At 36.1% G+C, this 15344-nt stretch overlaps 2 protein-coding genes across 2 annotated transcripts; one reads left to right on the top strand and one right to left on the bottom strand.

Moving 5' to 3' along the window:
- The first annotated feature begins 1995 nt into the window (after nt 1-1995).
- On the top strand, nt 1996-14811 carry APG5 (autophagy protein Apg5 family). Its single transcript, XM_088092579.1, has 8 exons — nt 1996-2189; nt 2286-2410; nt 2500-2566; nt 3226-3315; nt 7588-7675; nt 9695-9838; nt 10317-10448; nt 14353-14811. Exons 1-8 carry the CDS (start codon nt 2088-2090, stop codon nt 14652-14654), a joined length of 1050 nt encoding a protein of 349 aa, XP_087948705.1. The 5' UTR covers nt 1996-2087; the 3' UTR covers nt 14655-14811.
- LOC148204484 (uncharacterized) lies at nt 3322-7575 on the bottom strand. Its single transcript, XM_088092585.1, has one exon. It carries the CDS (start codon nt 5475-5477, stop codon nt 4491-4493), a length of 987 nt encoding a protein of 328 aa, XP_087948711.1. The 5' UTR covers nt 5478-7575; the 3' UTR covers nt 3322-4490.
- Nucleotides 14812-15344: the final 533 nt, after the last annotated feature.

The raw sequence follows: 15344 nt of genomic DNA, 5'->3' as shown, positions 1-15344 counted from the left end.
CATGTGTGTATGGACAAGGAGGGAGAGAAGCGGTGTCAAGATACAAGGAAGGAGACAGGGGGAGAGAAGCAGGAAAAGATTGATTGTGTTACAAAATGAAAAAATGATGTAGCACACCGTTAGCCCAACTCAGCCTAATTTTAACAGCGTTAGTTTTTGGAGGATGACAAATTATAGTTTCCTACAAGGATCAAAGTGTACCAAAGTTTGAAAGAGAGAATAAATCTAAAGTTGCATGATAGTTGAGGAACTAAAAACATATTTAATCCTAAAATGTATATAATAACTTATAATTTAATTTAATCTTTTATAACTTAAAATTAAAAGCTCAAAATATTTACCACTTTTGTTTACTCGCCAAACTAATTAAGTTATTATTTAAACAAGCTAATGAGAAAGTGACTCTGTCACTTTATTATCATCATTTTACTATTTAGTTTTTCTAACGTATTCTATTATTTCTTTAGTTTTCACACATTATTTGTTAATCGTGTAACAAAAGGACGAGAAATGGTATAAAACTACGCGGTGTTATTGTAATGTTGGGTGTTCTTTCAATTTCATCCCCACCTTCAAAATTATAAATATAATTTCAACCTTTTATTAAATTAATTTTTTTCTCTCTTTTCATTCACTACACCCCTTTTATTTTTTTAATTGATTTTCAAAAGCCAGTTAAAAATTCAACTATTTAAAAGTTAAAATACATTTTTTCCTTAATCGATTTTCAAAGACGAAATAACAAACAAATATACTTCAAAATATGTTTAACAAAGAAAATATAGATTTATTATTTACGTTTAAAAAGATATATTAAATTTAAAATAACAAATAATAAATTTTGAAAAATCAAAATAAAACAAACAAAAACAGAAAAAAAAAACAATTAACAAAATTTAACAAATTTTCAAATAAAAAATAACAACCAAATAAAAAATATGTTTTTGCTTAGAATTATATTGATTTTTGTTATTTGTTTATAATTGTTTAATTTAATTTTAGTTGATTTTTTTAAACATTATAATTGTATTTGGTTGTAATTTTTATTTAAATTTTGTTAATTGTTTTTTTCTTTGTTTTATTTAGATTTTTCAAAATTTATTATTTGTTATTTTAAATTTAATACGTTTTTTTCTTAAATATAAATATATTTATGGAATAAACGAAGTTGGTTAAACGTATTTTAAAATACGTTTTTTTAACCGACTTTCGAAAATGGATTAAAAGTTCACCTACTTTCCAAGAGAAAATGGTATTTCAAATTTTGAATAGATGAATTCTTAGCCTATTATGGAATAAAAGGGATGCAGTTAATGAAAAGAGAAGAAAAAAAAGTAAAAGAGAAAAAGATAATTTAATAAAATATTGAAAGTCATCTTTGTAATTTTAAATATGCATATGAAAGAAAAGAGGTGGTGAAACACCCTGTAATTTTTTACAAAATAATGTCAATTTATCACTTAACATGGATAAAAAAAAAGAGAATACGATTAGAAAATGTAGGAAAAAAAATATAATAATAAAATATACAAATTGTTTTGAAAATTTAACAGTTAAACATATGAAAAAAAGGTAAAACGAAAGAAATTCGAAAAATAATTTAGATAAGAGAATGTACTACTAAATATATATTATTTCTTTATGCACATACGTAATTAGAATTAGAAATATAACATATGCAATTTATTAAAACAAAGGTGTTTAAATGTAGGAATAGAAAATACATTCAACAATGACTAAATTCATACGTATCAAACTCTCTCGAGTTTAGAACTTCATCTGTATTAACGGAGACTCAGGTTGCCACATTTAATTATCAGATTTCATAATATTTATTTAAAAATTTAATATTTTTAAAGTATTTTTACTTAGTAAAACTAAAGAAATTTACTATAAACAATAAACTGTAATTAGATAATATCGGGAAGTTAAAATATAGTTGAAAAAAAAAAATCCAAAAGCTGAGAAAACAAATAAAGCAACGTGAGCGATTTGATCAAAGTGAGAGAAGAAGTGGAGCGAATGAAGTTGAATGAAGTTAAAAGTGAAGAGAGAGTGAGAGAGAAATAGAAAGAGATCTGAAAGAGATGAGCTCGGCGCAGAAGCAGGTGTGGGAAGGGGCCATTCCGCTGCAGATTCATCTCCACGAATCTGAAGTCACAACTCTTCCTCCTCCTCCACCAGCTTTGGTATTCTTCTCGCGCCACACTCTTCCTATTTCCGTAGGGTTTTTGTATCATCTCATTCAATTAATCGCTTCGTTTCCGTTTCGTTTTCGTTTTCAGGTGTTGGCTCCTCGGATAGGTTACTTGCCTCTGTTGATATCGCTCGTGAAGCCTCACTTCAGCACCACGCTTCCCCCTGGACTTGACACCGTTTGGTTTGACTACAAAGGCCTTCCTCTCAAGTGGTGCGATTGCAATACAATGCATTCTCTCGCTGTTTTTCAATTCTCGCATTACACTGATTGTTTTTTTTTTTTTATTATGCTTTGTGCAGGTTTATACCGACCGGTGTTCTTTTTGATCTTCTGTGCGTGGAGCCGGAGAGACCGTGGAATTTGACGGTAATTACTTTCTGATCTTGTTTTGGTTTTCTGTTTAGTCAATTTGACCTACCCTTTTCTGTTGGAATTACATGTTGTTTCCTCTGTTTAGATTGTTCGGTAGGAAGCGGCTCATTTAGATTTTAATTGCAGGAAACAAGTTTAATACGAGAGTTTAATTTTTAGTGGTCATATACTCCTAGGTTAAAATCGTTTTCTGTACGACTTTAAGGTAGTTGTTGTAAAATTTATTAAACTTATCTTATATGACGATGGTTTATGATTGGATGACATTTATTTTCTCTTGAGTAAAGTGTTTATTGTTCATTTCATATTTTAAATAGAGTTTAATCCGTAGGTTGCTGTTAGTGTTTTTTTTTTGAAAAAGTCTAGCATCCTTTAGGAACTTGTGTTGCTGCCTCATTATATTAATAATTAGGATGATGTGACGATACAAGAATTCCTATTGGATTTCCACTTCAATCCTACCTGCTTGGTGGTGTTTGTTATTGAAGAAACTAAGAAAGAGCCTGAACTAGGGGAAGCAAATAAAATTAGGAGTGCTTAAATAAATTAGGATTGATTTACTACTAACATTTAAGTGGCCCTTGTAGAAATCATCTTTCCACATCTGCAGCTATATTCGATCTTAATCTCTGAACCCTCGGATCGATTTATAGGTACACTTTAGAGGATATCCAAGTAATTTATTGCTTCCTTGTGAAGGTGAAGACAGTGTAAAGTGGAGCTTTATTAACTCACTGAAAGAGGTCAGTTATGTGATATCTGCTTTTTGGTGCCTGCCTTTATTATGGTACTTGTTTGATTTATAACATGATGCTTTGTGCCAGTTAAGCTTTTCAAAGAAGGTGTTTATGCCCTTATGCCCTCTAACATGCATTTTGTGCTATTTTGATTGATCACGTCAGACTCATATCATATTTGGTTATATGAAGCTTTAAACAGATCTCACCCTAGTCTGACACATGGTTTATTGGTATAGGATAGTAAGGAAAATATTGGAACTTGATGAAATTAAAAACTTGTTGAGGATTTGTTAAGGTAATGGTGGTTTTTTGCTGGATTGGTGTGATGCTTATGGGCCAAGTTAGTGTGTTGTTTGACTGCTATAAAATGTGCTTTAATGATAAAAGTTAATGAATTGATAGGGTTTTCTGGAATATCTTGGATAGAACCTGCCGCTGCTTTCAAATAAGGAGTTCTCTAATCGAAGCTATGATGTTTTCAGTTCCTCCCATACCTTGGAACAACTAATATTATTCACTACTATTCAATATGTATTTGTGATAAAATTAGTAATGTTATAATAAGGGTAGAGATCTTTGAGCTCAGTTGTAGGTCAAAATAGGTATTTTAGTAATAATATGCTAAGGTGATGGGAATCTGGAAGATAAAATCTGAATAAGATGTATTTTATTGGAATGAAGAGAGCTCAAGGGCTATTGTAGAAGTAGAAAAAAGAAACTAGAGCCTAAGCTCCTCAGAGAGAATATTCTTTTCCCTTCAAAGTACTTAATAAACTATGAATTTCCCAACAGACCCCTTATTATTCTCTCTGCTTACTATATTCCCCTTTTATCACATGATGTTAGGTTCCTTTATTCGAGGAACCGAACAGCAGCTCTATGCTCACACACACACTGACAGTATAAAAGAAACATGTATGTATATGTATTTCTATTTCCTCTGTAATGTGTAGAAAAGAAAATACAAGTATCAATCTCTCTCCCAAGGAAGCCTCCCTTCCTCCACTGGCCAAGAGGTCCAGTATAAATCCCAAAATAATATCTATCCCCTCTCCCCCATTCTGTTTATTATTTATACTCTCTCTCTTCTAACAAACTAACCTCCTTACATACATCTTTAATTGTCTAACATTACCCTCCTCTCCTCCCCAACATCAACCTTGTCCTCAAGGTTGAAATTAAGGAACTGCTGGTGGATATAGTACTCCTCCTCCCAAGTATCCCCTTCCAAACCACCCTCTTGCCATTGTATTAAGACTTGGGGTATCTCCTTCCCGTGTTGCTGATGGTTCCTTCATTGTAGCACCTTCAAGGGGATGTACGTGTCTATCCTCCTGCAATTCAGTTGGTAAAACTCCCTCCACCTGATGGTCTTCTACAACTACGATCCTTCTACTATTATTCAAATCATGATATACTCCTTCTTGGCAAAGGTGCTGCAATTTCTCCACTTCAGAAAAAGTTTCATTTTTGTGGCTTTCCTTCCTCAAAAGCATCTGATAGTCTGCTAACTGGTTGTCTTTGGCAGCCTTTAGCGAAGCGAGCTCGACTCTTAAATCATTGACTTGTCCAAGAAGCTCTTCCTTCTCGGTCTTCAAGTACTTTATGATCTCTTCTGCAGCGGACAAACAATTGATGAATTTAAGTTGTTCTTCGTTAAGGTGTTCCAAATTCGATAGTTTCTTAGTCTTGACTTCGGTGTATTTGTCATGGAGCTTCGTGTACAAAACCTCCATTGCGCGCACAAATTGTACTGAGTTAATTTGAATTTGAAGTCTATCTTCCTTCAATGGAATTTGATGGTCTATTGGCAGCCCCTGGGGTTCTTGAAACACCCCCTTGAACTCTGCCAAAATCTGTTGCAATCCCGCTTCCTGCACTGGTGCTACTCTCTCTGCTTCCCAGTCTCCCTCAGTCATTTCTGCTTGGCTTAAACTCCAACCTAGAGGCATGGTTTCTATCTCCTTCTCCTTTAACAATGCCTTAGGGATAACCACTTTACATGTTAATGTTGGATCTCCCTGAATTTCTACTTCCTTTTCTTCTGACTCAAATCGCATCGTAAGTTCTCCCCAGTTTACCTTAATTTCTCCCAGCCTTGCTAGCCATGCCACCTCTAATATCACATCTACTCCTCCCCAAGTCAAAGAGGTAGAATTTCTCATTCACTTCCAGTCCTTCCAAAACTAATGGAACCCCCCTATAACATCCCTGAGCTATTTTTTTTTGCCCATCCCCTATACTCACCTTGTAAAGTGGTGTCTCACTTATTTCCAGTCCCAATTCTCCCACTAGTCGGTTTGAAATAAAATTGTGGCTCGCGCCACTGTCAATTAATACTAGAACTCCTCTCCCTTGCACCCATCCTTGCAATTTCATCATGTTCGATGGGTGAGCCCTCTTGCCGAAAACACGGACAACTCCATGCTCTTCTGTTCCAATTCTGGGATGTCCTCTACTTCATTTTCATCATCTTCCTCTGCCAAAATCATCACCCGCAGGCTTCTTTCGGCGCACCTATGGCCTGGGCTGTAAGGCCCTCCATAGTGGAAACGACGTCCTCCTTCTCGCCTTTTTATATACTCTGGATAGGGTAGAGTTCTTACCCCTCGGCCTTGGTTGTTTCCCCCTCCACTGCTACCTACTTTGGAGCTTGCATTATTGGAGACGTCCTCCTTCTTTGAGCCATGCCCTCCGTCAGCGTTCACAGATGCCTCCGATGATCCTCGATATGTTTCTGCGACTGTCCCGGAACTCGCGGAATATCTTCCCCATGTCGCCCCTCCTTTTCCTCCCGTTCCTCCACTCCCTCGCGATCCCGACCCAACCTGTTCGACGTCTCGAGCTTGCTCCATCGCCGTCAACAGATCGCGCGTGGGTCATGCAGCCTCACCAAATTTCGCAGTTCTTCCTGCAACCCAGCGAAAAAATATCCCAGTAATTGCTCCTCATTCACTCCCGCGGCTGCGCCACCAAAAATTCGAACTCCTGGATGTACGCGTCGATGTCGCACGACGACCAATTTCTCAAAAACGGTGCCTTGGTTCAGTCCGCTGAACCTCCGCGTCAGCGTCTCTGTAAACAACTTCCACGTTGGGTGTTTGGTTTTCTTCCTCCAGAAGTGGAACCAGTAGCTCGCGCCTCCCTCTATACATATATAAACCAACTTCATCTTCTCCTTCTTGGTTACACTCTGAATGTCGAAGAACTTTTCAGCCTTTGCGATCCAACCCGTGGGATTAGTACCTTCAAAAGTTGGTAGCTCAACGCACTTCGTCCAACTGCGTTGTACTTCGCTTCGGTCGTCTTCAAATTCCTCCTCCAAACTCTCTGATAATCGTCGTTCTCGTTCGCCATTGATGGAACTACGACTCCCTTCCGAGCTCCGATCTTGGTTCTTGGAGCGTCGTCCTGAGGATCGCTGAAACGCGAGAGTTATCGCTCGCATCCCCGCCTTCAATTCCTCCCGGGTCGACTCTATTGCCACCATCCGTCCCTCTATCCTTCCTTCTAGTGCGTTCAGTTTCCCCTCCATTCTTCTTCTTCACACGCTCCGAATGCTCCTCTGATACCGATCCGACAGGTCGTTCCAAATCTGTTAGGTTCCTTTAGTCAAGGAACCGAACAACAGCTCTATGCTCACACACACACTCACAGTATAAAAGAAACATGTATGTATATGTATTTCTATTTCCTCTGTAATGTGTAGAAAAGAAAATACAAGTATCAATCTCTCTCCCAAGGAAGCCTCCCTTCCTCCACTGGCCAAGAGGTCCAGTCTAAATCCCAAAATAATATCTGATCCCCTCTCCCCCATTCTGTTTATTATTTATACTCGCTCTCTTCTAACAAACTAACATCCTTATGTACATCTTTAATTGTCTAACACATGATCCCCCATTGCCCTCTGCTTTCAACCTCAGCTAACTGGCTCTCCAAGTCCCTTCTTATTCCTTCTAGAATAAACCCACCATATTGTGTGCCTTTTCTGACTGTCAACAACTTATTTTGCATGCTAATAAAGTCACTGGCTATGTTTTGCTGCCAAACCTTAATCTCGAAGTTATACTAGAATCCGAAAGAAGCCGCAGTTAGTGCACTAACTTGCCGAGCAGTGGGTATTCCAGCTAAAATTTAAGTGTAGGACCCTTGGTAGGGAAGTGGGATACTGCATTTGTTCAACTTTAAGTCCCCAAAACTTATTATCTGTGTCCCATCGGCAATGCATCATGTTAAATTTTCGTTGCCACCACCTGAATTTTAATTTTGCTGCAGGCTGCGTATGTAATAAATGGGAATAGCAAAAATGTCATGAACATGTCTCAACCTGATCAGGTGGAGCTCTGGGACTCTGTTTTAAAAGGTACTGTTGTTAATTACCTAATGTATTCTGTTTTTCTTGGGATTCCCATGTGTGATTTTATATTCTACCAGTAAAATGTTGGGAGGTGGATGATAAGACTTTTAGATATTTCAATCAAATAGATTGTTAGCATGTGAACGTTAAGAAAAATAGGATAAATATAAAATGTAGTACCTGAGTTCTTTTGTTACTGATTGTTAATTGTTGGGAATAGAGAGAGAAAGAGCGAGACTTCATTTGCAATTCTTTTCTGGTTCTCACTTTGATTATGAACCAGATGAGAGAGAATATGATATAAATAATATATAAATAAAAATACTATTTCCTGCTCGTTAAATGTTTCTTTACATTTATGATCCAGTTCCTGTTAATAGTGCAGTTATTTTCAAAGTAGTGTGACTGTGGAGTTACTGACCTACTCTTGTTTGTGTGCTGGTAGTGCTGTGTAAGTTTCCCCATAGTTATTTTGGTGGCAATTTAATATGATTTTAACAAGGTTATTGATAAATCTTCATATTCATTTTATATTTAGTAAACATAAAGGCAAATTGGTTATTTTTAATAGTCTGACCCCACCAATGAATGGTTGCATTATTCCCTTCGTTTTTCTTCTGGTGGTGAATGAGGCAGTGCAAGCTAAGCTTTGTAACTTTCAGGAATCTAATTAAGGTCACTAATGTAATCTGTGTTGTATTAGAATTGAACCCGACGTTATTATTTATCAAGCTTGAGGCTGGTTTGTTTGGGATAGCCAAGGGTTGTTCAGTGAAGCTTGGTTTATTTGTGTTTTTTTTTTCAGCAGGAGGTTTCACTTGTGAATAGGCCAAACTCGGATACCTCATCTGAAACATTAAGAGTGTGTGATGTACATTGAATTACAGTTCAAGCTTTCGTTTTGTCTAGTGTTTGGTGATTGATGTACAACATTGGGAATTTGGTGGTTTGTTTTATGCATATAAATATTAGAAAGAACAGTGTTAATTTAAATATACACAAGTGCTATATAGTGTTTATTTTCCATTATGAAAAGGCACAATATATTTTATAATTATTTTAAGAGCTATCATTTAATTATTTTTTATGTTCTATTTTTTTTATTATATTATATAGTGAGAAGTGTTATTAACACACTTTCTCATACATTCTTACTAGCAGTTTCCTTGTAATTGTAACATGTTGAAATCTACAACAATTAGCCGAGCTTCATTAAATAAGATGTGAGATCCACAAAATTTTGGGTTTTCCAATAAATTTTGACCAACGAGAGAGTGTATTCCTAGCATTTATTCTTGTACAATATTAAAAGTACGTTATAATTTGATAACTTAGTATTACAGCGAATGCTGATATAATTGTCACATTATTCTGATGCCGGTGGTAAAAACTGAGCAAGGGAAAATTGTTGAATATTTTGAGTGTTCATCCATCATTTGTGCGGTTGCATTTGTGTTTTGGTTGGTTATCAGTGTGGGAGTGGATGGGGTGGGTTACAACATCAAGGGAAAAAGGGAATTTGATCTCTTTACCTTCTGTCCAGTATTTCATCTTTTCTCTTGTTTAAAATTAAACCACGGGACAAATTTTTTTGTGCTGTTCTTTCCTTCATCTTTTAGCAAATCAAACATGTTCTATCTTTATTGGCATACAAACAGTCATAAACATTAAACATGTAAAATTCTTTTTTTCTCAAGGATCTTTTCCAGAGTAGAATTAGTTGTTTGATTACCTTAGTTATTTTATCCCTCTGTTTTTATTTTGGGAATGAAAAATATTTAAGACAGTTGAACATACACTTCCGAAAGCTAGTTCCAATTTTCAATGTATAACCAATCTCAAATTTGAACGAATGCTATTCTACCCTAAGATTCATAAAAGATAGGATAGACAAAGTGTAGTGTAACGTTAAAGTGCAGAAAGGAACAAGGGTTCCATCTGCCGTTGGTAATTTATGGAGAAATTGTTTTGTTGCCCTTTGATCTTTAGACTTGTTTCAACAGTCAGTACTCATATGCATTGCAGGTAATTTAGAAACTTATCGGCGGGTGGCATCTAAGCTTAAGCTTGGAACCTCTGAAGATGAATATACAGAAAATGTTAGCTCAGTCTTGATTAAATCTCCACAAAGTACAGGGGACACTGATGTTACTGGACAAGTTAAGACCGGTGAGCAACATGAACTAGTTTGTGTGCCAATTTGGCTGGCTGTGTTTTTTCCTCTTGTATGGAAGATTTCATGTCTACACCCTCCATTCTTTTTGATAATATTTCTTTCTTTTTCTATAAAAGAATATTCTTATTATCTGTAAATTCAAAATTCCTAGCACAGGCGAGGAGTCTCTTTCCTCCTCATGGATCTTCTAAGCATTTACAAGTGGATTAAACCAATTCTGAGTGCGTTATGGGCTCTCAACTTGCCCTTTTAAAAATGATATCTGTATGGTGTGATCATATGTAAAGTTTTGAGAGCTATCACTTAGGCTACTTATTTTACTTGATTCTTTCTTATTTTTATTTTACTTTCTAATTGTACTTAAAACTGTAATACTGCATAATTATCTATTTGTTGACAACGAGCACGTGTATCAATGCCTCTTGATAGATAAACTTATTTTTTGTGGTTAACATCTACTGTCTTTTGTAGGTAGGATTCCTGTTCGTTTATATCTGTGGACAGTCAATGAGGAGTTTGATGATTTTGAAGATGCTCCTCAAATTGATAATTGGGACAAAGTCTCATATATCAATCGTCCTGTTGAGCTTTATAAGGAAGATGGTAAGTCGTGTCTTATAGAGAATCCTCCTTTGTAACTTCTAAGTTGATTGTTTTCTATAATTTTTCTTTCTATTTTCTTGTATGGGAATGATCATCATATTAATAGGGCATGATGGCTGATGGTGTCGGGGCAAAATCAGCCATAGTTTTCTGAAGGATGGAGTAGTGGGCAATGGGGAAAGGATAACAGTTGTTAGAAAATAAAAAAATATAGAACACATGAAAGTTAAATAAATGATCCTAGTATTTTATATCAGGAGCTATAACAAAATATTAAATATTTCCCTTTAGGAAAATATAAGCAATCATTAAGTGCAATTTATCAATACTGCGACTAAGGCTCAAACTTAAATATGTATGGATTTAAAATGCAAAAGAATAGAGAACCACAGCTGAGGATTAGCCCGTATGTTGCAAAAGAATAGAGAACTTACCGAAAGTATCATTAATTAAGGTAATATTATATTCTCTTAAAAGATAACTTGTGAAAGGGAAAGCGAAGAGAAGATAATAAAACTCAACTTTCAGTTTCCTTGATTATCTATTCAAACAATCCCTGACCCTGATGAGTGACTATCTTGTATCTCAGATTAATGGAAGCAACATGTCTACAATTATTGTATTTGTTAACCAAGTTGCTGCAAACATAAGTTACATCACAAACTTCTTTTTATTTGCAACCAAAACAGTTCATGATTTAATAAAATCTGTCAATTTTTTATTGCCCAAGTAACAGAAGTGGTAAAGCTCCTCTTGGCTAGAGGGATATGAACCTCTGAAGTGCTTGACTTCTATATTGATTGAGTGCCAGAGGCTACATTACGGAAATAATAAAACTAAGACGAGCTTACATCTTTTTGAAGTAAATTGCTAATTTTCAGAAAAATATGAATAATTTGCCTAATTACGAGATTAGGCTCTAAATTGGTGCATTGAGGGTTATTGCCCACTTTAGAGAATTCACGAGTGGACAAATGATGCGTCCATAGTTAAAAATTGTCAATCAGAATGTCTAGAAACATACTTAAATACTTTTGTTGACATTATATCTTGACGATTTTAGTTATTGCTAAAGAGATTTTTCTCTCTTGTGGAGAATGCACAGTGGCCGTAAACATGCACTAGTTTAGACAATTTGGATAACATAGCATACAATATAGAAGTTGTATATACTTGAGATTGAAAAGAAATAATTCTTGAGGGCTTGATTGTTCCCTCTCATAATCTTCTATTTATAAGAATAAATTGATACAAAAGTACATGATAAATAGGGTAACCCTTGACACAATATAATCATGATAAATAGGGTAACCCTTGACACAATATAATCATGATAAATAGGGTAACCCTTGACACAATATAATCATGATAAAATAGGATAAAAATCTTAACACTCTCCCTCAAGTTGGAGCATACAAATTGTATGTACCAAACTTGGAACAAATAAACTCAATCCGAGGTCTCTTTAGGAACTTAGAAACTTCGACTTAGAACAAGATGAACGTATACTTTAGACCATCTGAATAGAATGTCTATAAACCAAATTGGACTCAGCATAGCCAAAGAGACTCCTCATAAGCTTATGGAGAATAATATTGGACAACCACGAAACTTCATCTAGCACCATGAACCTTCAAGTATGATGACTTTGGCAAAGTTGATTTCCATCAAAAGTGAATGATGAGTGGTAGGCAACGACAAACTGTAGAGATTGGATTGCCATCAAGTAAGGATGGGCCTGCATGGCTAAAAGCGACAAAAATGGACGGCTATTTATGACTAGTTGGGGCCTACAGTGTGGCTGAAAGCGACAAAACTGCAGGGAGTGTCATCTCTGACTAATTGGGGCCTGCAGTGGCTGAAAGCAGGGACTAGTTGGGGCCTCTGACTAGTGGCTGGAAACATATTGTAGTGGTTGGAAACATACTCCCCTCACGACCCTCACGATAAACGACGAAAGTGACAATGCCGCCGATGACAAATCGTGAAGGTGGAAGATCATAATAGTCTCCGCATCTAAAAACAGATCTGATAAGGGAATGGTGAAATTGTTTGACTAAGATTCTGAATCTTGCCATAAATAGACTCCCCTCATGAGGAACCTTCAAACTATGACTTTGATGTTGAAATTCCTTGGTGTTAACCAACTAATAGCACTGACTCTCCTTGGAGACTTGTAAATAAATGACACAAGCCATCAGGAACATCACAACTGCTACAATACGCAAAACTAAACAAATATTATGAAAGGAGGCTAAGGAACAATGCTGAAACAGAGGTATAATGCTGAAATAGAGTTTTTTTATTTAGTTGAGCGAGACGAACGACAGTGACGCGGTGTGATTTCGACACCGGAAAGGTGGCGTGTGACAAACAAGCGTCGGAAGCTTATCGGAGAGAAGTCGTGCGTGACAAGATGAGAATGAGGCAACAACTAGGGATGGGTTGTGCTCCTCGAAGCGCACAAAACCCCTAACTTCGCCAGAGACAATGTGACGACGGCGGAGGCGAACGTCGGCATATGTGGCGCGCGTGGCGACGCCTGGATGAGAACTAGCCATCTCGCTCAAGGAGGCGATCCAGATCACTAGTCGTCGGACTAAACTGTGGCAGCAGATGGCAACGAACGACAATAGACAGTGGTCGGCAGCGGACAGCGGCGAATGGTAGTCGGCAACAGAAAACAAGGGACGGTGGTCGGCAGCGGACAACTACAGACGGTGGGAAACAACGGACAGCGGCGGACAGTGACAAACGGTGTCGGGAACAGAAGTTGATGGTGACAAACTTCTGCGGACAGCTCCTCACGGTGGCGGGCAAAACAATGCTAGATGGACAACAACAAATGGCACCCGACAACGACAAACGACGCTGGACAACAACAACTAAGGTTTAGAGACTAGACAGAAATCAGGACGGGACTGCTCATTGAGGTATTTCAGAAAGATGAAATTTTTAAGGCCGCCGGTGACAACAAAGTAAGAAGAGACTCAGACAACCTGACTTTGATACCAACTTGAGATTGAAAAGAAATAATTCTTGAGGGCTTGATTGATCCTCTCATAATCTTCTATTTATAAGAATAAATTGATACAAAAGTATATGATAAATAGGGTAACCCTAGACACAATATAATCATGATAAATAGGGTAACCCTTGACACAATATAATCATGATAAATAGGATAACCCTTGACACAATATAATCATGATAAATAGGGTAACCCTTGACACAATATAATCATGATAAAACAGGATAAATATCCTAACATATACTTTTATCATAAGAAGGCAGATCTCATGTCATGGATGTAACTGTGACATGCACATGATGTAACGTAATATACATTAATTACAAGAACACATAGCTTGCTAAACGGTTGATTGCATTTTTGGCTCCTTGTATGATTCTGGTCTGTTAATAGTTTCTTGTCCTTCTTAATATGCTCAGGTTCATATTTTTCTGCTCTAATAGTTGATGGTTTTGGACAAATATGGGATATAAATTTATTTGAAAGATTCAAAAGTCAATAATTTTATGAAACCTGGAAGATTTTGTAAAATGTGATATCAGGTTTCAGAAAGCGAGGAAATTTGGGATTTCGTGATGTATGATAGTTTTATTGGTCAGTTTTTCTCTAATTATTGTGATATTTTCATCTATAAAGGTACAAAAATTCAAAACATGAAAGTAAAAAATTGTAAAAGTCCAGCCAGTTGTATTTAGAGTGTCTAAATGTGTCTCTCATGGGTATGCCCACTATTGAAGTGTCCATGCATCCTTTGCCATTCCTCTGTCTCTGCTTAAATCGATTAAAATCGAAATTGTTATTTTATTGTTAGGATGATCTTTACTTTTCTGCAATTTAACTGATATATTTGTTTTTTATGTCTGTTGCGTGCAGGTAAATACTTTAGTTTAAATGATGCGGTTAAAAGAATATTACCTGAGTTTTTTCTGGAGAGTTCCTTTGTAATTGAAGGAGATACAGACATTAACCAAAGTGGAGAAGAGGGTGAAAGATCATCTGATCCCGGGTCATCTTGCAACGCAGCTGAGATTGCTGAAATCAAATCTGTTCGTATTCAAGGGATAGAACCGATTTTAGATATACCTTTTTCTTGGGTCGTCAACAACTTGATGAATCCTGAGTATTTTCTTCATATGTGCGTATGCTTAAAAGTTAAGGTCAATGCTGTGCAATAGGGATAAATTTAGTTTTGTTGGGCATACATTTACTAGAAAAAAAAATCAGAAGATGCAATTTTTTTGTATATAAAATGTACAAAACGGTTTCTTATCATATTCATTTCATAATTATTCGATTGCTATTTTCCAGTTCAAAGTGTAGTAATTGTTGACACATCGATGATTTTTTTAACTCCATTTAATGGTAATGTTTCCCTGCAAAATTGGCTGTTTCAGTTCTGTATTTTCCTTTCTATCCGTAAGTTGGTTGATAGGCATTTTCACAAAATTTTGGTTTGTCGAATTTTTCTGTAGTTGAGCAAAGTATGCCTTTATTTTTGAACTGTTGGTCAATTAATTATGAAAAGAGGAACGCTAACCATGGTCTATCACTATGAAATATTGTGTCATTGATTGAATTTGACATGGCCAAAGATTGAAGCATTTTACAATATTTGGTTGAACAGACGGTTTTATTGTGGGTAATAGAAAGAGTGGAGTTTAGTGGTGTGAGAGGTTTAGTTGTTATTTTTAAAGCTGAAAAAGTTATGTTATACATCAAATAATTCATGGAAACTTTAATACTTAACCAGCACCAAATAATATAGTAGTTTCCATTTACCTTCAAAATTCTAAGAATGAAAATAAGTAGAAGGTTGAGGATACATTACAGTTAGAATTTATAGTCAATACTAAATTCAGGCTAAG

Source organism: Vigna umbellata, chromosome 1 (genome assembly GCF_029865625.1).
Source record: "Vigna umbellata cultivar VRB3 chromosome 1, Vumbellata_1.0, whole genome shotgun sequence".
In the NCBI taxonomy this organism is placed as follows: Eukaryota; Viridiplantae; Streptophyta; class Magnoliopsida; order Fabales; family Fabaceae; genus Vigna; species Vigna umbellata.
This window is presented reverse-complemented; position numbering and strand designations above follow the sequence as displayed.